The sequence below is a fragment of the Lithobates pipiens genome, unplaced genomic scaffold (assembly GCF_037356315.1).
Source record: "Lithobates pipiens isolate NorthernLeopardFrog02 unplaced genomic scaffold, aLitPip1_a1.2 Scaffold_22, whole genome shotgun sequence".
Lineage (NCBI taxonomy): Eukaryota > Metazoa > Chordata > Amphibia > Anura > Ranidae > Lithobates > Lithobates pipiens.
Window position 1 is genome coordinate 95,256,235 of NW_027507784.1, and position 24,944 is coordinate 95,281,178.

Below are 24,944 nucleotides of genomic sequence, written 5' to 3' on the forward strand. Positions count from 1 at the left end.
GGCAGGATAGGGATTAATATAAGATGACAATACAATCTCGAGGTGGGCTTATCCAGACACTCAGACCTAACTCTAAGCCCTTGTACACACGGTCGGAGATTCCGACGAAATGTTTTGTCGGATATTCCGACTGTGTGTGGTCTACATCGGACTGTTTCCGTCGGAATATCCGACGGACCAAGTTTTCCAACATGTCCGGAAAATTTTCTGACAAAATGCTCTGATCGGACATCATCATGTGTAGAGAATTCCGATCGGACAAAGTGCCACTCATGCTCAGATCAAATTCCTACACCCAAGCTATTGGCTACTAGCGTGAACATAGTCCTGTCGTAACGAAATAACGCCATCACGTCGGATTTTCCGACAACTTTGTCCTACCGTGTGTATACAACAGTTTCGGACAAAATCCATCGGACAAAATCCAACGGATTTGGTTTTTCGGAATCTCCGACCGTGTGTACAAGGGCTAACAATTGTCTGACCTTTAAACTATCCTGTGGAAACTGTGCATGAAAGGTATGAAGAAGCTGAAAATATCTAAATAAGTAGGAGCTTGGAAGATTAAAAGTTGAAGCAAGTGCAGAGAAGGTAGATAGTTTCCAATCAGTAATCACTTGAGAAAGTAGTTTGGTATTATACTTGGTCCATGCAATAGGCTCTGGTGCTTTAAAAAATTGAGGGAGAGTAGGATTAAACCATAAAGGAGCACTTGGAGAAAAAGCACCTTTAGGGTAATGCTCACATCTAAGACCAGCATCTCAAGCTCGAATATTGATAAGAATTGAAGGGGTCTGCTGATATGGTGCCCTACGGCCCCTAAATAAAACAGCCTTCAGGGCATCCACAGAGTATAGAGTTATATATATCAGGATTCAGCCACCATGCAGTCATAACCAGCTGAGTGGCTAAAAACTATCTATGTGGATCTGGGAAAGCTAGTCCTCCCTGCTCAAAAGGGCACATCAGAGTAGTTAATTTATACCTGGGATTAGAGAAAGAAGAAAAAAGTTTGTTTAATTTTGTAAAAAAAGACAAAGGTAGAGACTTCCATACTTTCAATTTCGACCCAATATCTCCCAGAAACTGAGTCAAATTCAGAGGAATACATTTAGAAGCTTGGCGGGAAATTACAACTCCTCAGTATTTAAAATTCTCCACCCACTGCAGTGGAATATCTTTCAAAGCCGTGTTACGGGCCTCAAGATCTATTGAAAACATCAAGGACTTGCTCCAATTTACCTTCAACCCTGTAACTATTAAAAAAGAGTTAAATATCTTCAAAGCCCCTTGGAGGGTCCAGCATCATTTAAAAATAATAAAAGGTTATCTGCTTATAAGGCTACCCTCTCCTCCAAACCAATCCGGAATCCTTTAATATTGGGGTAGGTAGGTAAGGCCTCTGCTACCGCCTCCATAGCAATAGCAAAGAGGGTCGGAGAGAGAGGGCAGCCCTGCCGAGTTCCCCTAAACAGTGAGAAAGCTGTTGACAATCCTCCCCCCATCTTCACTGCAGCTGTTGGATTTCTATATAAGACCTGCAACTATTTTATAAATACCATTGGAAAGCCCATTCTGCGAAGTACCTCCCACAAAAAGGGCCACAATCAAAAGCTTTCTCTATATCTAGGGAAGCAATAACCCTATAACCTATAGTAAGATGTGAAGCATGAATATTAGTACATAATCTCCTTAAATTCACATCTGTAGCCCTACCAGACATGAACCCCGTTTGATCCGAATCAATAATATTTGGCAGCAATGATTGTAATCACCTAGAGATGAGTTTTGTTAAAATCTTAAAGTCTACATTCAATAAAGCAATGGGCCTATATGAAGCACAAGAAGATGGATCTTTTGTATGCTTGTAGATTGGATAGGCTTTAATGGAGTTAAGTTTAGGAGCTTTGGAAAAAAAAACACAAAAATGCTCCTAAACTCAAGTTTAGGAGCTGCTACTGTACATAAAGTCTTAGGCAGTTACAAAGTTTTTTTTTTTTTTTTAATGGGTTTAAACCCAAAAAAAAGGTAACAATTGTAAGCACCCTGGAAAGTTATATGGTTTGTCCCAGCCCCTGTAATTGTCATGTTTGCTGGACAGCTTAATCTGCAAGTAAATGTGAACAAAAATACAGGTATGTGAATTAAAAAAACAAGATGCATACAGAATACTGCAATTACAGGTATTAACCCCATATAGTTACCAGAATACAATACATTTTACTATAAGGGCCTTTAATACATTTTATTAGCGGTTTTTGCACAAATAGTTTAACACACATTACTTCTTAGGTCTGCAAACTGTGACCTGAATTTGGTATAATAACTTGATATAGTTGTACTAAAACACATATTTCCCGGATCCCAGAGCAATGTCACATTTGAAGTTGACATCTCAGGAAATCGTATATTCACACTTAGGGATCACTGCATAAAAAATAACTCAGTACTTCAGTTTTAGTATGAGGCCATGTTCGTGTATGAGTGGTTCACAGCACAATAACGCAGTCATCCTCTGTAAAGAAACCACGGCACACGTGGGATTGTCATACACATCACTCAGGTCCGTCCCTATCTCAATGTAACATTACAGAAAATGTAGCCTGCATTTTATTGCACCAAATGGTGTTTTGGAGGCCAGAGAAATTCATAGTAATGCAGTGAAATACTCATATAATATATAGAACACAATATACCATATGACCAGCAGACCAAAATCTTTTACTGATTTTTTTCTAGCAAAGGACATGCAAATTGCATGCAATGCAATGCACAAAAAAGAATGCAAGGCTCATTAAGTATGCACTACATTGTAATGTATTTTAAAAAGTCAAATTGTGATTCCAGACTACAGTATATGGCCAATGCAATAAAAGGCTTACCTTCTATACCACAATGTTTAGTAAAACTTGATGTACCACCACCGCGCATACAGCAAAACTCGGCTCCCCCCTCGCGCTCTCAATTTTTTTTTCTAATTTTGAAGATTTTCGGGCAATGCTCTGGTGACTCCTGCTGTGAATAGTTCCCAGTCCCCGATAAGTTACAGTCAGCTTGTGGAGACCAGCTCCACACTCAGTACTTCTTCCTTCTCAGACATGCATTAATGGTGACAGCTGATTTTATTTTTGCTTGCCTGTAAAAAAGGTGGACCCCTCCGCTCTATTTATAGGGCCTGAGGTCCGTCTGCCCAGAGCCAGACTTAATTCCTGTCTCTAAAAACCTGTTCCTAAAGACACTATTAACTTCTCCAAGTGTGGAAAACAGAAATATTCAGTTCTTGTAGTTCGCTAATTTATTCAGATTTTTCCTTCAGTTAAACAATTTGAGAATCATATTTGAGTGGCTTATGTAGTAAGAGCGAGGACATTGTAGTACTGAACTGCACATGTATTTGTGGCTGTTAGACTGAGGATTGGAGGATAAATTAATCCTGCAAGCTCAGGTATGAGAACTTGTATTTTATATGGGAGCAGGACCAGCTAATGCAAGGAGCTGATAAATGAAATGGGAGTTCTTGGGAAGCAGAATTGTCGGTCAGCGCTGTGCACCTGAGAATGTGTCCAACAAGGACAGTGGATAGGGCTAATTAAGGCGGTTTCCCAATTTGTACAAAAAGAAAGTTATTGATAGTGATTACTTTACATACCAATTAATGACATAAAATAGTACTTGGGACCCAGCCATTAGCCCTGTTCTGCCTGGGTGCATTATGGTTTACTTAGGCATATTTTATATCATTTTGGAATAGAAGTTTATATAGTAGACATGTGCGATTTCATTACAAATTGAAATTCGGGCAAAATTTGTGTGTGGAATCAAATCTCCAAATCACAATAGAAACAAATTTTAACTAATCTGAAATACATTTTAACAAAAACAACAAATTCATTCATATTCATTTGGATGACATGACATGATAGTATGGGCCTTTTGTTAACCACTGGCCAACCAGCTGCCAACGTTATACGGTGGCAGGTCGGCTCTCCTGCACAAATAGCCGTAGCTGTACAGCAGCTCACGCAGGCGCTATTGTTCATGCCCACTGCACGCTGCGTGAGTGTGTCCGCCGGTGACCCATGATCACCTATTACAGAGGAAGAATGGGGAAATGCCTTTGTAAACAAGGCGATTCCCCCGTTCTGACAGGTGACATCTAGGTGAGATCTACTGTTCACAGTGATCGCGAACAGCGATCGCTGTCATGTCCCTGGCAGCCCACCCCCCTTACAGTTACAACAAACTCAGGGAACACACTTAACACCTTGATCGCCCCCTAGTGTTAACCCCTTCCCTGCCAGTGTCCTTTTTACATTGTTCAGTGGATTTTTATAAAACTGATCAATGTAATAATGTCACTAGTCTCCAAAAAGTGTAATTTGGGGTTAGATGTGTCCGCCGCAATGTTGCAGTCCTGCTAAAAGATTGCTGCTATTACTAGTAAAAATGATTAAAAAAAATAAAAGTCCTTAAATCTACCCCATAGTTTGTAGACATGATAACTTTTGCGCAAACCAATCAATATACATCTATTGCGATTAAAAAAAAAAAAATATGTAGAAGAATATATTTTTGCCTAAACTTATTCATAGCACAAAAAATAAAAATGGCAGATGTGATCAAATACCACCAAAAGAAATCTCTGTGGGGAAAAAAAAGATGTCAATTTTGTTTGGGTACAACGTCGCATGACTGTTTCTCCATTAAAGCGAAGCAGTGCCGTATCGCAAAAAATGGTCTGGTCATTAAGGAGGCAAATCCTTCAGAGGCTGAAGTGGTTAATGTTTCAAGCACCAAAATAACATAATGGCATAACGAATAATCTGAATCGATTTGGATCTACTTGTTTTTATTCTAGTAAGCGTCATTTGAATATTCTAATATGTTTTTTGTGATTTAAAGTGCATCTTGTAATTGTCAGTCAGTGCCATAGTCTGATGCAATCCTTAGGTTTGAAAAATTCATGACCTAATTGCATTAATTCCATTGCATCTGAAAAAAAAAACAATAATTCAGAGTATTTCTATTATATAGGAATGACTAATTTCCTGAATAAACATATTAAAACGAATCTAACCAATCTTCTGAAATTAATTGATTCGGAACCACGAACATTAATATTATTATTATTATTCAGGATTTATATAGTGGCAACAGTTTGCACAGTGCTTTAAAATGTGAGGGCAAACAGTACAATTACAATACAATTCAACTCAAGAGGAATCAGAGGGCCCTGTTTGTTAGAGCTTACAATCTAGAAGGGAGGGTCAAGTGATACAAAAGGTAGAAACTGTGGGGGCCGATCTGATGAAGAAAATGAAAATACAGGTGGAGGCAGGATAGACTTCTTTCAAGAGAAAAGTTTTCAAGGATCACCTAAAAGTGGATAGAGTTGGTCATGCAGATTGGGGTAAGGAATTCCAAAGGATGGGAGAGGCTCAGGAAAAGTCCTGGAGGCAAGTATAGGAGGAATTGACAAGGGAGCTAGAGAGCAGGAGGTCTTGGGTGGAACAAAGAGAACAATTTGGTTGGTATTTTGAGACTAGGTTAGTGATGTACCTGGGGGCAGAGTTGTGGCTGGTGCCAGAGGGGGGACTTCTCCTCCCGCTGCTTGTAAAAGCAATCTAACAGCTAATTAGCTTTTACAAGAAAGCTGACCTACGGCTCTAAAATTGAATGCCGGCATTATCTCGGTGTAACCACGGTATGGGTACATCACTGGAGGTGAAGTGGATGAAGTGAATGGCGCCCATATGTTCACATCCCACTATTAACTATGTGATCTACACCCTGGGGTAAGGTGTCTCTGAGGGTACCACCATGCTTCCAGGGGTCAGGGGGTGCTACAGTAGGTATATATTACTGATAGGATCATGACATTTTATTTTATTTTTACTTATTTACTTTTTATTTAAATGTATTTCTTTACAGGTATTGAGAAGGATATGGATAAAGTAGGTATAAAGTAGAGATCTTTTCATAGGCGTCGGGTCGAGTAAATGCAGCCACATCAGCTGATTGACTGTAAAGTTTGTAACCTTGTACCAACAACGCAAAATGAGAATGGGCCCCATTATAACGTACAATATTGTGTAATGTAGATCTACTTCTGTTCCACCCTGTACATCTTTTTTTTGGCAAAGATAAGCCTTAATTTGATAGCAGATTTGGATATATTTTTATTTCCTTGGTTTTATTGGGAATACATTTGTATTTATAAATAATAAAACATTAGAAATAAATGAATTTTCTGTCATTTTTCCTAATAAAACATAAATTTCAAACCCTCATATATTTACCACAAATTATAATCCAAAAAGCTTAGCTACTGATTAAAATTCTATTACCTTAGTGTGACATTTGTGTAAAGTAGCAGAATGGCAAAGCTCAAAGAGAATATATGCATTTTACTTGAGGAAAGCTCTATTTGGTTTGCCTAACAGTAAGATAAGATTAAGTTGAGTTTGAAAAGGGCATAAATTAGCATGACACTGACTTTATCACAGATGTGTAATCACTAAAAATCTGATTGACTGCGTCCAGTTATGTGAGCATTTGATGCTTTCCTAGTAAGAGCAAATGTCATCCAGATGATCCAACTTCATTTTTTTTTTGGGAGGGAATATTTTAGATCTATTGTGATATAGGAGTTTCTTAGCTCATGTGCTAGATTCCCTTTTTTTCAATGAGTTGTGCCACTTCAAACTGTATTTTAGGGCATGGCAGCCCACTTTTTTTGTTTAAAGGAAAAGTAAGTCCCCAAAGTTCCCCATGCAGGGGTCTCATTTTCACAAAGCAAAACAGGAAGTGAAATAGCCACGCCACCTGGTGATGCTTCAGCAGCACTACTGCTCTCATCAGGGTATGTCAGACACAGCTTCCTGGCCCTCTTGTCTCACTCAGCTCACTCACTGCCCAGGCCCTCTCATGGCCTAGATAGAGTTCTCCTATCACCCCAGGCTCTCTTAGCCCTTGTACACACGGTCGGAGAATCCGTCGGAATGTGTCCTATCAGACCGTGTTGTCGGATAATCCGACTGTGTGTGGTATGCATCGGACTGATTCCGTCGGAATATCCGTCGGACCCAATTTTCCAACTTGTTGGAAATATTTCCCGACCAACTGGATCGATCGGACATACTCCGATCATGTGTAGAGAATTTTGATCGGACCAAGTGCCACGCATGCTCAGATAAAATTCCTACATCAAAGCTATTGGCTACTAGCGTGAACGTAGTCCCATCGTAACGAAATTACGTCATCACGTTCTGAATGATCGGATTTTTCGACAACTTAGTCCGACCGTGTGTATGCAACAGTTTCGGACAAGATCCAACGGACAAAATCCGATGGATTTGGTTGTCGAAATCTCCGACCGTGTGTACAGGGGCTTAATCTTCCAAAGGCTTACAAACTCCCTCCAGCCCCTTGGACTTGCTATCTGTCTCAGTCTCCAGAGACTTGCACAGCTGCCTAGACTTTCCCAGTCCTGTGGCAAGGAATTACTACAATATAGTGTGCAGTTTCTTGACAGGAACACACAGCTCTTTCCTGACAGGCTTTGTTCCCAAAATGGGAGCCCTGAGCTGTGTTCAGGCTTGGCTTATAACGAGCATACACACCTGCCTACTCACACAACCTGTAGGTCTCCAATAAGATCTGGACACATGCTTGAAGGCTCCATCCCACCCAAGACACTTTGGAGCCTTCAAGCTCTAGGCCTCAACCCCGGATTACAAAACCTGAAGAAAACTGGAACCCCAGGCTTCTCCACACAGAAACAATAGTCTAGAACGTTGCACTAAAGCCTAGTACACACGATTAGAATATCATACAAAACATATCGCCTTCAAAGCGATTGTATCATAATCTGATCGTTAGTACACAGCTTTCATCTGAAATTACCCGAAGGGACAAACACGAAAAATGTTGGTAAATGTCGGTAATGTTTTCATCTGAAAATACAATACAAATACATTACATTGCTCCAAATTTTTATTCTGCCATACAAGAATATGTGTACTCTAGTAACCTATTCATTTTTGATATGATGACTAGTTTGCAAAAGAAAGGGACAATCATTTGTCCGATAATCTCATAGTATGTATTAGGCTTAAAGTATATGTAAAGGTTTGTTTTAAAAAGAACAAACATGTTATACTTACCTCCTCTGTGCAGTTGGTTTTGCACAAAGTGGCCCCGATCCTCCTCTTCTGGGTTCCCTTACCGGCGCTCCTGGCTCCTCCTCTTCCTGGGTGCCCCATTGGAGAGCCGCTCTCCCTCAGGGCACTGGTGTGCTCCAATCAATCTATTGACACAGACAGCAGGACTCTGCCCCACCCTCCAGATCCCATGTCATTGGATTTGACTGACAGCAGCAGAAGCCAATGGCTGTGCTGCTATCAATCTATCCAATCAGGACCCAAGATACCGGCTGGAGCTGGTGTGCTCATCCCTGTCGCTGAAAATATCGGGTACAGGTATGTAAAAGGGGGCTCTGGGGGGCTGCTGCATCACAGGAGGTTTTTCACCTTAATGCATAGAATGGGTTAATGCCTTGAGGGTTTACAATCCCTTTAAGCCTTTGTTTTTTCTACCTTCATTTTAACAGTGGCAGGGCCACTTTAGGACCAGGGAACAATGCAGAATTGAAAACCTTTTTTTCTAGACTGGAACAGATTGAGATGTACTGTGTGTGTTTGTATATACACAGCATTTCTCCCACTACATTAATCATCCCATTATGTACCTTGAACATAGATAACTGGTCCAAGATACATGATGGGATAAATATAAAGAACATAGAACATGCTTTTTGTTTATAATCACAAGGAAAGTAAAAGGCAAATTGAGGATATATAAAAATACATGGTCACAATTATTTGGAATTATTGAACTTGCTTCAGAATTATAATAGCAGAGGTCTGGGCACTCCTTGTGTGGTATGCAATGATGGAAAAAAAAAGATTTTACTTATAGCAGATGTTATTTGCACTATAATGGCCCATCTGGGATTACAGGTAACATTTTGGGTTAAGGAACCAATAGATCTATTCAAAATAAGATCAGTCATTTTCATTATTTTTGCTGTGAGCATTTATTCATACTCAAATGTTATATTTAAAGGAGTTGCACTAAGTAGGTACAATGATCTCTCTCCTCCTCTGGTCAGCCACATTCCCCCCCCACAGTTAGAAACACACATAGGCAACACAGTTAACCCCTTGATCGTCCCCTGATGTTAACCCCTTCCCTGCCAGTGACATTTATACAGTAATCAGTGGCTATTTTTAGCTCTGATCGCTATATAAATGCCAATGGTCCCAAAAATGTGTCAAAAGTGTCCGATGTGTTCGCCATAATGTCGCAGTCCTGATAAAAATTGCAGATCACCACCATTACTAGTAAAAAAAAATAATAATAAAAATGCCGTAAATCCATCAACTATTTTGTAGACACTATAACTTTGCGCAAACTAATCAATATGCGCTTATTGAGATTTTTTTTTACCAAAATATGTAGAATACATATCGGCCTAAACTGATGAAGAAATTTGTTTATTTTTGATTTTTTGGGGGATATTTATTATAGCAAAAAGTACAAAATATTGTGTTCTTTTCAAAATTGTCACTCTCTTTTTTTGTTTATAGATAAAAAAATAAAAACCACAGAGGTAATCAAATATCACCAAAAGAAAGCTCTACTTGTGCGGGAAAAAAGGACATTCATTTTGTTTGGGTACAACATCGCACGACCGCGCAATTGTCAGTTAAAGTGATGCAGTGCCGTGTCGCAAAAAATGGCCTGGTCAGTAAGGGGGCAAATCCTTCCAGGGCTGAAGTGGTTAATGTATATGCATTAAGGTGAAAAACCTCCTCTGCTGCAGCTGCCCCGCAGACCAGCCCCCTTTTTCTTACCTGAACCCAATCGTTCCAGCAATGAGACTAAGCCCATTGGCATTTGTCTATCAAATCCAGAGCCAGGGGCGGGACTGAATCCTGCTGTCTGTGTCAATGGATGCAGCAGCGGGACTTGGGGATGTGCCCCCATGGAAAATGGCTCTCCATAGGGGCACTCGATGAGGGGGAGCAGCCAGGAGCGCTGCTGGGGGAGACCCCAGAAACCGAGGATCCAGGCTGCTCTGTGCAAAACCCTTGCACAGAGCTGTTAAGTATCACATGGTTGTTATTTAAAAAAAAACAAAAAAAAAACTAAACTTTACAATCAATTTTAATTATTGATGACATTGGAAAGAGTGTCCTTCTGCATTTTAATTTTACCAGCAATAAAAGTAAGAGAAATGAGTGCCCTGGGATTAACGAGAGATTAAGAGCTCCAAAGCAGATGGAAAATCTTCATCATAAAAGTGAGAGGGTCTGTCTATAATGAGCTACAACTTCTGTGGTAAAATTAAAAATTAGAACTTGACACCAGAAAAAAAGCAGGCAGTAGGCACCTGCAGGCCCCTAATGTTCTAGAGTTCTTGCACAGCCAGGGGCCTTCGGTCTGTAAATCCTGACTAGGAGTTTTAAAGTTTTGACCATCCCTCAATGCATCCCTCTCTCTAATTGTTAGGGAGACCCATCCCATTCCATTAAGGATTGCCAGAAATCGGGGAGAGTGGTAGAATTCTAACCCAGGATCAGAAACAGCCACACTATGATAAATGTTTGTTCATTTAGCTATTGCAGTCTATTTTTATATTAAAGAAGAGCAAGGGGTGTGCTGAGAAATATCCTGTTATTACTGGACTTTATTGGCATGACATATGACCAAACACATATTTTAATAAAAAAATATAAAATTTTATTTATAACATTTAAAATTACAAAGGGAATGTAAACAATATCTGTTGTGTTCACACAACAGAGATTTTTTACATTTCATTTGTCATTTTAAATGTTCTAAAAAGAATTGTATATTTTTTATTCAAATAGGTTAAAACTCTATAAAGTTGCACTAATAGATAGACAAAAAAAAGAAAAGTCCATAAATAGAGTGAATACATTAAATAAATACAGTGAAATAAATAGTCCAGTGGTGAAAATAATCCAGTGATTCCAATAAGTCTACACCACCATCCAACACCTTGAAAGGTGATCCAGTGAGTTAACACCACCACCAAAGGCTGAAAAAAGGTCTTGCTTACCAGATTACATATACCTTTCATTACAAAAGGTCAAAAATGCCTGTGGCTCCATACCCAGCCAAGGCCTTTAAATCCAGTCAGTCTACCAAATTGGGACATCAATCCTCCTCATAGGGTGATCAGAGGAGTATGCAAAAAAAGAAGACTCCACATAGTGTAAAATCTTCAAAAATTTTATAAACTCAAATAAAGGTTCCACTTACAAGGTTGTAGTTTTAAAAAAAAAAAAACGCCTTAAAAAATAACTAAAAGTTAATGTTTAAAAAAAATAAAAATAAATAACAAACATGTCATACTTAGCTCCTTTGTGCAGTTGGTTTTGCACAGATTGGCCCCAATCCTCCTCTTCTGGGGTCCCTCGGTGGCACTCCTGGCTCCTCCTCTTCTCAAATGCCCCGTCTGAAAGCCGCTCTCCCTCAAGGGAAATGGTGTGGGCATGCTCCTGTGTCCTGCTGCTGTTGACACAGACAGCAGGACTCGGCCCCACCCCTTGCCTCCTGTGTCATGGGATTTGATTGACAGCTGCAGAGGCCAATGGCTGTGCTGCTATGAATCTATCCAATCAGGACCGAGACACCTGCTGGAGCTGGAGGGCTCGTCCGTCACTGGGAAAGACCAGGTTCAGGTAAGTAAAAGGGGGGCTCTGGGGGGCAGCTGCATCACAAGAGGTTTTTAGATAGAATGCCTTAAGGTGAAAAGCCTTGAGGGTTTACAACCCTTTTAAATCATATGTGTATGCTGACACACATACATAAAACCAGTGTTTCCAGGAAACGGGTATAACGGCGACATCAGTGTGTTGCTCCGTTTGATGTTGTCCAGGGGCATGGGTGGCGCACCGAGTCACCGCTTAACCGCTTCTGGACCAGCTGACGCAGTTTTACTACAGCAGGCTGGCTCCCCTGTGCGAAATCTCATTACTGTACGTGATCTCGTGAGGTCTGAATAGGTGCCCACGCAACAGCTGCACAGCGGGGGGTGCCGATGCTCGTGGCTGACGGTCGCAATGACCGCCGACCACGAGCGATCGTGACCAGGAGACACAGAACAGGGACGACTGTGTGTAAACACACACTTTCCTGTTCTGTTCTGACAGGAGTGACAGATCGTGTGGTCCTATTAACTAGGAACCATGATCTGTCACTTTCTGCAGTTGGTCCCTCCCCCTTCACTTAGAATTACCTCCCAGGCAACATAGTTAACCCATTTACCGCCCTAGTGTTAACCCCTTCACTGCCAGTAACATTTTTACAGTAATCAATGCATTTTTAATCGCCCTGATCGCTGTATTAATGCCAAAGGTTCCGAAAATGTGTCAAAATTGTCCGCCATAATGTCGCAGTCACGATAAAAATTGCAGATGGCCACCATTACTAGTAAAAAAAAAATAATAATAAAAATACTATAAATCTATCCCCTATTTTGTAGATGCTATAACTTTTGGCGCAAACCAATCAATATACGCTTATTGCAAATTTTTTTACCAAAAATATGTAGAAGAATATATCGGCCTAAACTGAGGAAAAAAAAAATGTTTTTTATATATTTTTGGGGGATGTTCAAAATTTTCACTCTTTTTTTGTTGAATCTGCAAAAAGTGCTATGGTCAGGAAGGGGGTAAAGTCTTCCGGGGCTGAAGCGCTTAATATCCCTGACAACATAGCCATACCTTGATCTGAGCCTCGGATGGCACTTAGAAAGCTCATCGCCAGGCTGTATAGAAACCAAGACTTGCTTTAAAAGAAAAAAAGATATAGAGCCTTAAAATTACAAAAATGGCTCAATTGTAATTAAACCTCAAATTCTTATAGAGGAAAGAGGTATATATATATATTTGAAAAATACAAGATATTTAAAAGCTACATTTTCAAGAGGGGCAAGTCAAAAAACACCCAGTAAATATAGAACAAACCATATTGAACCTACCATAAAAACATTAGGATAAGCATGATATATCATAATCTCAAAAAATAAGCATCGAAAGCTAAAAAATAAAAAATAAAAATATATAAATAAAATCCGCAAAAAAACAGAAATAATGTTTACATAGTGTCACATTGAAGGAAAAACTCTACAGTGACATCTAGTGGATCCATGTGGTGCTGCCTCAGTGTCAAAAAAATGGCACTATGAAGCTATTAAATAAATAAGTAACCACAAACCGGAAAAAAATTCCACAGCGTCACATTGTGGACCACTCTAGAATGACATCTAGTGATACAAATTCAATTCACTATTAAAAAAAATCTAAATTTGTTAATACTAAATGCTTATTTAAAATGATTTTAACTTCTCCTACGTCCAACCCGCGACTCTCATAGGCCTAAAATATAATTTGGCAGAGAAAGAAAAAACAAAAACTAACAATTCATTACCCATAGGTCAATAAGGCCAGTAAAATTTTAATCTACCTCCCCAAGCATCCACTACTGGAAACCAGAAAACGTAATACATGCCCTGGTGTCATCTTCGGACTAAAAAGTCACATCTAGTGGGCCAAGATCATAAAACTATATATATTAAGATTTTAATCCTAAATTATGATCCTAATTAGATACATTTCTAAGTGTCAGCAAATAACCCCAAAAAATCTTGTGTACAACCCCTTAGACCAACGAAGACTCGGATACAATTTCACATGTTTGGAATAAATCTATACCATAAAATAGGATTCAAGAATTGTTTATAAATGCATTTACATCAGTATCCACATTTAAACCATAGGGAACATATGATTTTAACCTGTGTATCCAGGCCATCTCTGACCTAGATATCTCCCTAACCAAAAAGCTACCTCTCCAATGAGGTCTATACTTATCTATCCCTAAAAACAAGGTATTAAAAGGGTCCCTATTATGCACCAAATCATAATGCCTTGACACAGACTAGTTCTTAAAACCCTTTCTAATATTGCTGATGTGTTCATTTAACCTCACTTGTGGCGTCCTGCCCACATATTGGAGTCCACAGGGGCACTGCAATAAGTACACTACCCCTGTGCAAGAACACATGATAAATGTAATTATTCAAATATGTGTTTGGTCTCATGTCATGCCAATAAAGTCCAGTAAAAGCAGGGTATTTCCCAGCACACACCTTTCACTTCTTTGATAATTTTATTTAGATGTGGCATGGGTAGAGGTCTCTTTTTTCAATTTTTCTATTAAGTTGTCAGCTTTTATGGTTGTGTTTGACCACAGAATACCCTGGATATTTTTAGTAACTTTACAAGTCTACATAAATACATTTCCAATGTTGCAATATACATCAGTATAATTTTTAATAAATGTTCTAGCTTTCATCATTATAAAGCTATTTTTTAGCTCAAGTTCAGCTTAGGTTGATATGATATCATCAGTCCGATGCAGGCAGAGAAGCATTTCCTTAGCCTCCTCTCTCCATGGCACATAAGTCTGCAAGTGCACATAGGTCTGCAAGTGGTCTGCGAGTTCACGTCGGTCTTTGAGTGCACGTAGTTCTGCGAGTGGTCTGCGAGTGCACGTAGGTCTGCGAGTGCACGTAGGTCTGCGAGTACACATAGGTCTGCGAGTACCTGTGTATTGTCTTGATGATTACCTGTGTATTGTCTTGTTGAGTACCTGTGTATTGTCTTGTTGATTATTAGTGTCGGGAAGCTAGTTGTTAGGTAATTTGGACAGGGTATAATTCCCAATCCTCATTAAATTTAATAGGTACGATGCCCGGCAGGTGTGGAGAAATGACTCGTTGTACATCTTGAGGCATGTATGTATTCCTTGATCATCCAATTGAGGGTGAATACTGCTGTGCAAAATGTAAGCACATTGTTTAGATGAGACTGGAGGGGGAAAGTGAAGGGAAAGGAAAGACAGATTCTGGTGGTGATTTTAACTCTCCAGACATAGACTGGGCGGAGGGAACCGCGCATTCATCTAAGGCTCGCCAGTTCTTAAATGTCTTGCAGGACAATTTTATGGGTCAGATGGTAGACACACCAACTAGAAATAAAGCATTACTGGATCTACTGATTACCAACAATACAGACCTGATCACAAATGTGGAAATATGGGACAATTTAGGTAACAGCCTATACAGGTGAATTGGCTTCAGTATAAATCACACAAATAGGAAACATATGGGGAATGGATCATAAAAAAAAATGCAGCGCTGAGGGAATACAAACATCCCTGAGGGTCACCTTTGGGGTGAGTATTCAACTCATGGATAATAAGTGATAAGTAATAATACAAATGTACAAAAATACCCTAAAAGTGTCAAGTGCATAAGCGATGATGGGTGAACTCATGTATACATGGCACAACAAGTACTTAAAGTACATATAGTCATATAACACAAGCTGATCTTAAAAAAAAAGGGACGACAGATCATATTGGCCCCATAAAGAATGAGGAAGGACATCTGGTTACAAAGGATGGGAGATGGCAAAGGTATTGAATTTATTCTTCTCCTCAGTCTTCATGAGGGAATCGGGGGGCTTCAGTAACCAAAACTGCAGTGTTTATCCTCATGACACATCACAGGAAGTACCCTCATGGCTAACAAAGGACAGAATTAAAATTAGACTTGGAAAACTTAACATTAATAAATGACGGGACCAGATGGCTTGCACCCACGTGTACTTAGGGAACTCAGTCAAGTAATTGCCAGTTCATTGTTCCTAATTTTTACTGCCAGTCTACTGACTGGAATGGTACCAGCTGATTGGAGAAAAGCCAATGTAGCACCGATATTTAAAAAGGGATCAAAATACATCCCTGGGAATTACAGACCAGTTAGCCTAACATCAATCTTAGTGGGCGGCACAGTGGTGTAGTGGTTAGCACTCTCACCTAGCAGCAAGAAGGGTCGTTGGTTCAAATCCCAACCACGACACTACCTGCCTGGAGTTTACATGTTCTCCCTGTGCCTGTGTGGGTTTCCTCTGGGTACTCCGGTTTCCTCCCACAATCCAAAGACATGCAGGTAGGTTAATTGGCTTCTGTCCAAAATTGGCCCTAGTATATGAATGGGGACCTTGGATTGTGGGTGCCTTGAGGGTAGGGACTGATGTGAGTGTGCAATGTACAGGGATAGGGACTATTGTAGACACTCACTCAGGTTGAACTGGATGGACTGGTGTCTTTATTCAACCTTACTAACTATGAATCTTATGTAAACTCTTGGAGGTGATGATAAGGGACTATATACAAGATTTTAGTGATGACAACAGTATCATTAGCAGTAATCAGCATGGATTCATGAACAATCGTTCTTGCCAAACCAACTTAACTAATTACCCTTCTATGAGGAGGTGAGTTACCATCTAGATAAAGGATGGCCCATAGACATGGTGTATCTGGATTTTGCACAAGCATTTGTCACAGTTCCCCATAAACGTTTACTGTACAAAATAAAGTCCGTTGGCATGGACCATAGGGTGAATATATGGATTGAAAACTGGCTACAAGGGCGAGTTCAGAGGGTGGTGATAAATGGGGAGTACTCGTAATGGTCAGGGGTGGGTAGTGGGGTCCCCCAGGGTTCTGTGCTGGGACCAATCCTATTTAATTTGTTCATAAATGACCTGGAGGATGGGGTAAACAGTTCAATTTCTGTATTTGAGAACAATACTAAGCTAAGCAGGGCAATAACTTCTCTCTCTTAATGGGGTGGGCAACTACATGGCAAATGAGGTTTAATGTAGAAAAATGTAAAATAATGCATTTGGGGGGCAAACATATGAATGCAATCTATATACTGGGGGAGAACCTCTGGGGGAATCTAGGATGGAAATGGACCAGGTGGTCCTGGTAGATGATGGGCTCAGCAATGGCATGCAATACCAAGCTGCTTCTAACAAAGCAAACAGAATATTGACATGCATTAAAAAGGGGATCAACTCCAGAGATAAAACAATAATTCTCCCGCTCTACAAGACTCTGGTCTGACCGCACCTAGAGTATGCTGTCTAGTTCTGGGCACCAGTCCTCAGGAAGGATGTACTGGAAATGGAGCGAGTACAAAGAAGGGCAACAAAGATAATAAAGGGTCTGGAGGACAGGGGAGTTGCTAGGTCTGCAAAAGATCTGGGGCTAGAGCCCATAGCAGCAGTCACCAACCTTTTTTGCAGGCTTGCAGGGGCCTGTCACCAGATGCAGCATGTTACTTGGCACTGTCACCTGCCCCCATATGTGGATTGGCACTTGCCACTTTCACCTGGCTGCAAATGTGGATTGTCACTTGCCACGTCACATGCCACCATTTGCATATTGTCACTTGTCACCATGTGCAGATTGTCACTTGCCACATCACCTGCCACCATTTGCAGATTGTCATTTGCCAGATGTAGGTTGTCACTTGCCATGCCAGCCAGTGCCACCAAATGTGTATTGACACTGCATTGGTGTCAGACTGGTAGCACTGGTCTATTTAGTGAGGGCAGGAGAGCGTTGATGTGGGGCAGAAAGTGAGAGATGATGTCATCTTGCTGCTCCCCTCCAACATTGAAGCAAGGGGATCTGGCTGCAAAGTGGAGCTCCACTGATGACAGGGAGCATATGACCTCCACTCCACCAGAAGAGTGCTCATGTGTGCCAGGCAGTGAGAGATGATATCATCTCTGCTCCCTGCCGTGCCTTGCTCCAACATTGAAGAGGCCTGGCTGTGAAGAGTGCTGATGTGGAGCGGGCAGAGAGAGATGTCATCTCTGCTTTTCCGCCTGCTCACTTCTCTCCTCTCCTCCACCTCTCACAGTCCTCTGCCGCTGCTGCGCCTCTGACACTATGTGTGAACAGAGCAGCAGATGGCTGCTGATGCTGAGATTTAGTTGCTTGCTGCATGAATGAATGAGTGAGTGACTTGTATAGCGCTACCTATACAAAGTGAATCGCCTCAGGGCACTTTCTTGCCACTGGTGTCCATCTGCAGCTTTTTACACAGTCCTTTAACCTGTAGGGTCCCGATACACTTACAACATTGACGTACACATACACATATTATGGCCAATTTATTTATTTTTTGGACAGGGTCTAATTAACCTACCAGCATGTCTTTGGAGTGTGGGAGGAAACCGGAGTAAACCCACACAGGCACAGGGAGAACATGCAAACTCCAGGCAGATAGTGTCATGGTCAGGATTTGAACCAGCAACCCTATTGCTGCTAGGTGAAAGTGCTAACCACTACACCACTGTGCTGCAGAGAGAAGAGATTAGGAACCCCAGTGGCTGGGCGCCCTATACAGTAGTGCACCCTAGGAGGCTGCCTAGTTTGCCTAGTGGTAGCACCGGCCCTGTATGTACTTATGGTTAATGTTATATGCTAGTTGCAATAGTTTTTCTGCTCTCACTCACTTTCTTTAGATTACTAATTAATTTATCAAGAAGGGAATCCCTTCCATTCAGAGAGGCCCTCTCCTGGGTGGAGACAGTTCCAGCTTTATTATCAAACCAACTCTTCCACTTAGTGAAGGTTCTGCTTCTCCTATTTGCTAACAGGTTTAGTGCAAACTGTTTGGGGAGGGCCATTTCTCATAACCCCCAAAAGAGGGCTACACTAATGCATTCACCACATCTAAGGACTGGTAAGTAGGGAAGAGATAATGTTTGGACTGAAGTTAGTTTGTCCCGAACCTACAGGACACTATGATAGCAGATTGCTGGTTCAGTTAGCTGCAGTCATGGAATTCCCCTCCCGTAAAAATGGAGCAAGGATGCTGGTGACATCATTGAAATAATGTGGACATATGGCCACATATTTGGACAATGTTAGGCTAACGATTTCACCAGTATCTCCACCCCATGTTATGGGCAGTTAATTCCATGGCCTCGGCTGATGGGTTTGTCAGCTTGCTATCATTTGACAGTTTCCCATGGTTTCCAGCTAAAGATTAGCTCATCATTACTAATAAGAATGATACATTTTTGTTCTTGGATTTTAATGCACTTTATCATGAAAAACTATCTAATGTTAGATCTGCTTTATTTTCCTATATGTGATAAATATTAACATTCCTTTAAACATAAATTGACCATGGCAAGTCTATGTACCATGGAAAACAGATCAAAAATCCAAATTAAATAAGACAAGAATTGATTTTAGGCACGCATTAGCCAGATCTGACAAGTGAGACCTACAGTATACTTGCTGATTTGTATATGATTTTGCCAGAAGTGGTGTTCTCCCTCTCTGATCATACACACAGTCAATCCATCCTAGTAAGGTGTAATTCCCTTTATGCTTTTTTGTAAAACATATTTATTGCTATAGTACCTGAAACTTGCTAGCAACGTCATTTATTTGACAGATTTATGTGACTGGGGTTTTTCATACAGCGTTACCTCTCTCCATGGTACTAATATGGGTCAAGGTGACACGCAATATGTTGGCATAATAAAAACAGAGCTTGTTTCCCTTTCTTTTAATTCAGAGTAAGGTCTCTCACATCTGCTCCTGTTCCTTTTATGACATGTTGCTGTGCAGTCAGTTCTGGAGCAGACACGAATGGTAATAATAATATGCCCACACATCAATAAAGCAGATGTAAAAACACCAATTAAATGAAAGATGTACTGAAAATGCATGCCATTTCTAAATACTATTTTAAAATGGTAGTTGCAGTGGAGATGTTGATAGGAGAAGAAAGCAGAGTGAACATGATGATTCATCAGTCTGCTACTTTTTACTTCATTGTCTAATCAGCAGGCTGTGCTGCTTCAACATTAGGCAAAGAACAATCTGTGCTGGCTGACCGATGTGTGTCAAGATTGCTAAATTAACAGCAAAGAATAGCAAATCCATTGGCAGGTCAAACTGTTCCATTTATGTTGTATAACTGGGTGTTAAATTGATTGCCTGGTTTTAGCTTTGGAGTCCATTCTCACTATGTGCTGAATTGAAGTGGTTGTAACCCTAAAAGAAGAAGAAGAAGAAAAAGCTTCTGTTCCTATAAAGCATGATCTATATTCTACACCATCATGCTTGTACAGTGTAATTTGTACCTTTCTTTGATCTAAAATACCTTGTTGATCCTGCATGTTCCTGTGTTTCCCTCTGTGCACTGTAATCATGGCTGCTGATCCATGATACCATGGTCAGTTTATGTGCCTACATCATCCCACTCTCTGCTCTGAGTCTCCCCCTCTTCCCCTCCCTCCCTGCCTGTCAGTTCTAAAGCCTATGTGTGAGCCTATTTCCTCCCCACCCCTCCCCTTCTGCTGCTATTCCCTGTGGCTTGAAAGTAACATTTAAAAATAACTTGCATCCCCTTTATTTTATCAATATACATAGTACAGTGTGTGCGTTTAAAAAAAAAAAAAATCAAATCCCTTCTGCATTCCTTAGATTGGGGGAAGGAGAGAAGACACATGACAGCACAGTTTTTCTGTGAGAAAAAGTATTTAGGATTTAGGATTAGATTTTTTTTAAAAACAGACATACAGTACTTTTGTATCTTGTTAAAACAGAGGAGATGTCTAAGGGTCAACTGGGACAAGTCCCAGATTCTGCTGGGGGACCCAGGTGCTAGAGGGCTGGTGGACCCGTCACTCCCGCTACAGTGGGCGGAGAACATTAAGTATCTTGGTATTATTATTTCTCGTAGAATACAGGACTTTTGTAAATGTAATCTTTTTCCTATCCTACAAACTACACACAATAGGCTGAAAGTGTGGGCTAACCTTCCCCTTACTCTGATTGGTCATATCAATTTAATTAAAATTAAATGACTTCCCCCTCTCCTATACGTGATGTGCCATTCTCCAACGTGGATACCCAAAGTTCTTTTTAAACGTTTGGATTCTCACATATCCAGTTTTTTATGGGGCTCCACACCTCCCTGGTTCCGATTGACCATACTCCAAAGACCTTGGACGCAGGGGGGGCTTGGCTTGTCCTGATTTTTTCCTTTGTTTCATTGCGGCGATGCTTACCCATGCCCACGGCTGGCTTACCTCGGAAGCCACCAATGCAGCCGTTGCCTTGGAGGCCTCAATTGTGGGGTCGTTTGAAGCACTGCGGAATGTTTTGTTTAGGGGTGCTAGGGCTCCTCATCCTCTCACTACCTCAATGAAGACGGTGCTGAGGGCATGGTCCGGGGCAGTCGGCCCCCGGCCGACCGAGTCCCGGGTACGCTCCCCTAATATTCCATTATGACTTAATACCTCCCTACCTGAATTCTACTCTATTCCGGATCCGATCGTGTAGGCGTCACGGGGCATTCGGTATCTACATCATATTTGGGAGAATGGTGCATTACTGACATTTGACTTACCTAATGTGTACTTCTTCCGGTTCCTGCAGCTTCATCACGCTTATAGGGCACAGTCCGGGAGCTCTCCCCTAACCCTATATCAGTCTAATATGGAGCTGCTCCTACGTCAAGAAACACTGCCTAAACCATTTGTCCATGATCTACAAGGCTCCGCAGCCCTCTGTTCATCATGGTTTGGAAAAACTTTTGGGTGTCGGAGCTGCTGGATGGGGAGGACTGGGAGGATGTCTGGGACTCCCTCTTTAGACACTTGGTACACTCTAGAGACCGGCTGATTCAGTTTAAAATATTACATAAATTTTACTATACCCCATGTAAGCTTCCTAAAATATAACCTGACTCCACGTCGCGGTGTTGGCGCTGTTGAGCGGACTCCGCGGGGTACATACACATGATCTGGTCTTGCCCCGAGGTTCAGCATTACTGTTCACTGGTCACTTCCTTCATCACTAGGCTGACAATGGCTCCTATACCCCAAACAATGGAGATTTGCCTGCTTGGCTTGGTGGACGCTCTTGCCCCCTCAAAGGCAGTCCATACATTGCTGGGATTGTTACTCTTCTATGCCAGGAAACTTGTTGTGCTCTGGTGGAGGGCCCCCACGGCAGCCCTCACCCTGAGTGCATGGAAATAGTTAGTTAACCCCGCAGTACCCTTATATAAGGAAGCATATACTAACAGAGGATGCCCCTAAGGTTTCAGAGGGTCTGGAATTTATGGTTGGAGTCTGAGACAACAACTGTGGAACAGGAAAACCCTATAAGATTACCAGTCCAATCTGATCCGTAGATATGAGGATGGCTCCTCTGATGGTCCCAGTTGGGGGCACATTTGAGCTGCCCGCATACCAATAGACACCCACTTATGGACTTTTGTTCTAGAAGACTGCCTGCAGTATATCAAATGCCTAAGTCAACTACTGAGCAATATACTTCTCCTGCCAACTTTAGCAGCAAGCTACGGGGTTGTTTGGTTGAATGTTCTTAGGGTTAGGCTAATAGTTTTAGGTTGTTATGCCTTACCTACTGTTTTGTTTATTTCGAGCCGGGGTATGCCAGAGGCTCTGTTTTGTAACTTTTCTTTTCTTTTAAAATAAATAAAAAGAATTAAAAAAAGAAAAAAAAAACAGAGGAGATGGCAGTTATTGAGAACTATGACTTTAAAACCACTATAATGTACCTGCCTTATCTTGTGATCAGGATCTTTTTGGATGTTCGTAGCATACTCTAATGCAAAAAAAATGCACAGGGGCCTTTTTGTTTGCACACAACAAACAGCATATGGGTTTTAGTGCCCTGTAGTGCGGTTGTGTTGCCCACTATTGCAGGTGTACAATGGGGTGCCAATCTAAAGTTTTCAGCAGCACCAACACACTCATTTGAAACCCTATAGCATTCCCATATGCTCCTTACCCAGTAGCTACAAAGGGGGAAGGGGGAAGGAAGGGCGTGGAAGAGATGCTGGGTCAGCACAAGGAGGGATCTCTGAAAATTAAAGGGATATGATGTGTATGGAAGGAGGGGACTGTGCTAGAGAATTGACTCTTCATGGAGATGTCCGATTTTAGTGACAGGGTTTCTTTAACACGTATTGATAAACTATTACCTTGGATGTTTGCACTTCCATATGTCTGCTGGTGTGCTCACGGAACTCCAAAACCTGTGTTACTCTGTTGTGTAACCACTGACTGACTTATATTTATCATTATTTTCGGTGATGCCATTATGGACCTGAAGTGAGGCATGTGAGGTTGAAGGGCATCTTAAAACTCAACTTTTCTTTCTGAGCTACTGTATTTGCATAATATAGTGCCTCAGGTTTAAGGGATCCCGGGACACTCCAGCGGTGATATAACAGCCTTATTTACCATTTAACAACATTGGTATTAAGTCAAATTTACTTCAAAAAGTCTCCCCTCTGAACCCAAATCAGTAGACACTATTTAACTGAGATCAGAGAAATTAGCTCATCAGTGTGCTGCTTCTCATTTTACTGTCCAGTCACAGGTTGGGGTTGGGGCAAGTCATGTAAGAGGTACTTAAAGTGGTTGTAAAGTTACATCTATTATATTCTTTTATCCTCTCTTTTTTAGAAACATATTAACCACTTCCATACCAGGCACTTCCCTCCCTTCCTGCCAAGGACAATTTTCAGCTTTCAGCGTTGTCGTACTTTGAATGACAATTGCACGGTCATGCAACACTGTACCCAAACTAAATTTTTATAATTTTCTTCCCACAAATAGAGCTTTCTTTTGGTGGTATTTCATCACCTCTGCGTTTTTTAATTTTTGTGCTATAAACGAAAAAAGACGGACAATTGAAAAAACTAACTGATGGGCACTGATAGGCGGCACTGATAAACAGCACCAATGGCACTGATAGTTGGCACTGGATAGGCAGCACTGATGAGGAGCCACTGACAGACACTACTGATGGGGCACTGATTGGCACTTTTTTGGGCACTGACTGGCACTGTTATGAGTACTGCTTGGCAATGTTGTGAGCACTGACAGCCATTTATTATGGGGACAGGCTGGCAGGTGTTGGGTACTGATTGGCAGCTGATGGGCACCTTTTAATGGGGGCTGTGCTGATAATCAATGTGCTGATTATCAGCACAGACCCCCCCTGCCTCTGACAGGGACAGCCGTCTATCAGCTCTCCCTGTCAGCGTGTACCGAGGAAAGCCTTTTACCGCACTTCCTGGTTCATGCGCTGATCAGCTGTGATTGGTCACGTGGTAAGAAGCCTCTGTCAGAGTAACGATCAGTGTTACGGTGTGTGAGACTGACACACAGCCCTGTCACGTGCCGGCTGTGTTATCCTGATCATGTCATGTGACGTCCGGTCAGGATATCACAACAACTTTGCCACGTCATTATGCTATATGATAGTGGTTAAATACAGGGTGTGTGTTTTTTTTATTTTTATTATAATGCTAAATACCTTCGTTGCCCATCTTTGCTGTGTAGTCATGTGTCTTCCCTCTGCTCTCCTTCTCAATCCAAGGGAGTACAGTGGGAGAGGCTGAGATTACCTTCTGATGCATGCAAGCTAGCAGTGGGAGGACATGTGACCACATAGCAGAGATGGGCAAATAAAGTATTTAGCATTATAATTTAAAAATAAATACACACTGTATTTAACATGTTCCGAAAACAGAGATGATAAAAGTATATCATAGATGTTATGTTACAACCACTTTACAAAACAGAGGAGCAGTTGCAGCAGAATACTCAATCAAGGCAGGAAGGGAGGGGCACACAGACTACAGACTATGAAAATTACATGGGGAAATGGAGGGGGAGTGGAGGAGATGCTGAGGAGAGAGCGTAATTTGACCACACTATTCTGAATCAGCACCCATGATAAGCATGGTAAGATTACAGGGGGGAACACAGGCACAGGCATGATCAACCAGGTATTGTACAAGATGGAAAGGGACAAATGACACTGCAAAAGCTCTATGCTGTATAGCGTGCCTTAAAGGGACAGGAGAATTTTTCTTTCTTAGGTGTTAAGACCACTTTAAAGCTAAACTCTAG

At 41.2% G+C, this 24,944-nt stretch overlaps 1 protein-coding gene across 2 annotated transcripts in view; it reads right to left on the minus strand.

Annotated features, from left to right (window-relative positions):
- The window catches only part of XIRP2 (xin actin binding repeat containing 2), a 264,735-nt gene that overhangs the window by 201,486 nt on the left and 38,305 nt on the right, over window positions 1–24,944 (minus strand). The window contains exon 1 of one of the 2 annotated variants that reach the window (XM_077447916.1): window positions 2,883–3,103. The exons of the other annotated variant lie outside the window; for it this stretch is intronic. Coding sequence (XP_077304042.1) covers window positions 2,883–2,931 — 49 coding nt within the window. The 5' untranslated portion in view covers window positions 2,932–3,103. Of the gene's footprint in view, window positions 1–2,882; window positions 3,104–24,944 lie in introns of those variants that run through there. 2 annotated transcript variants of the gene reach the window in all.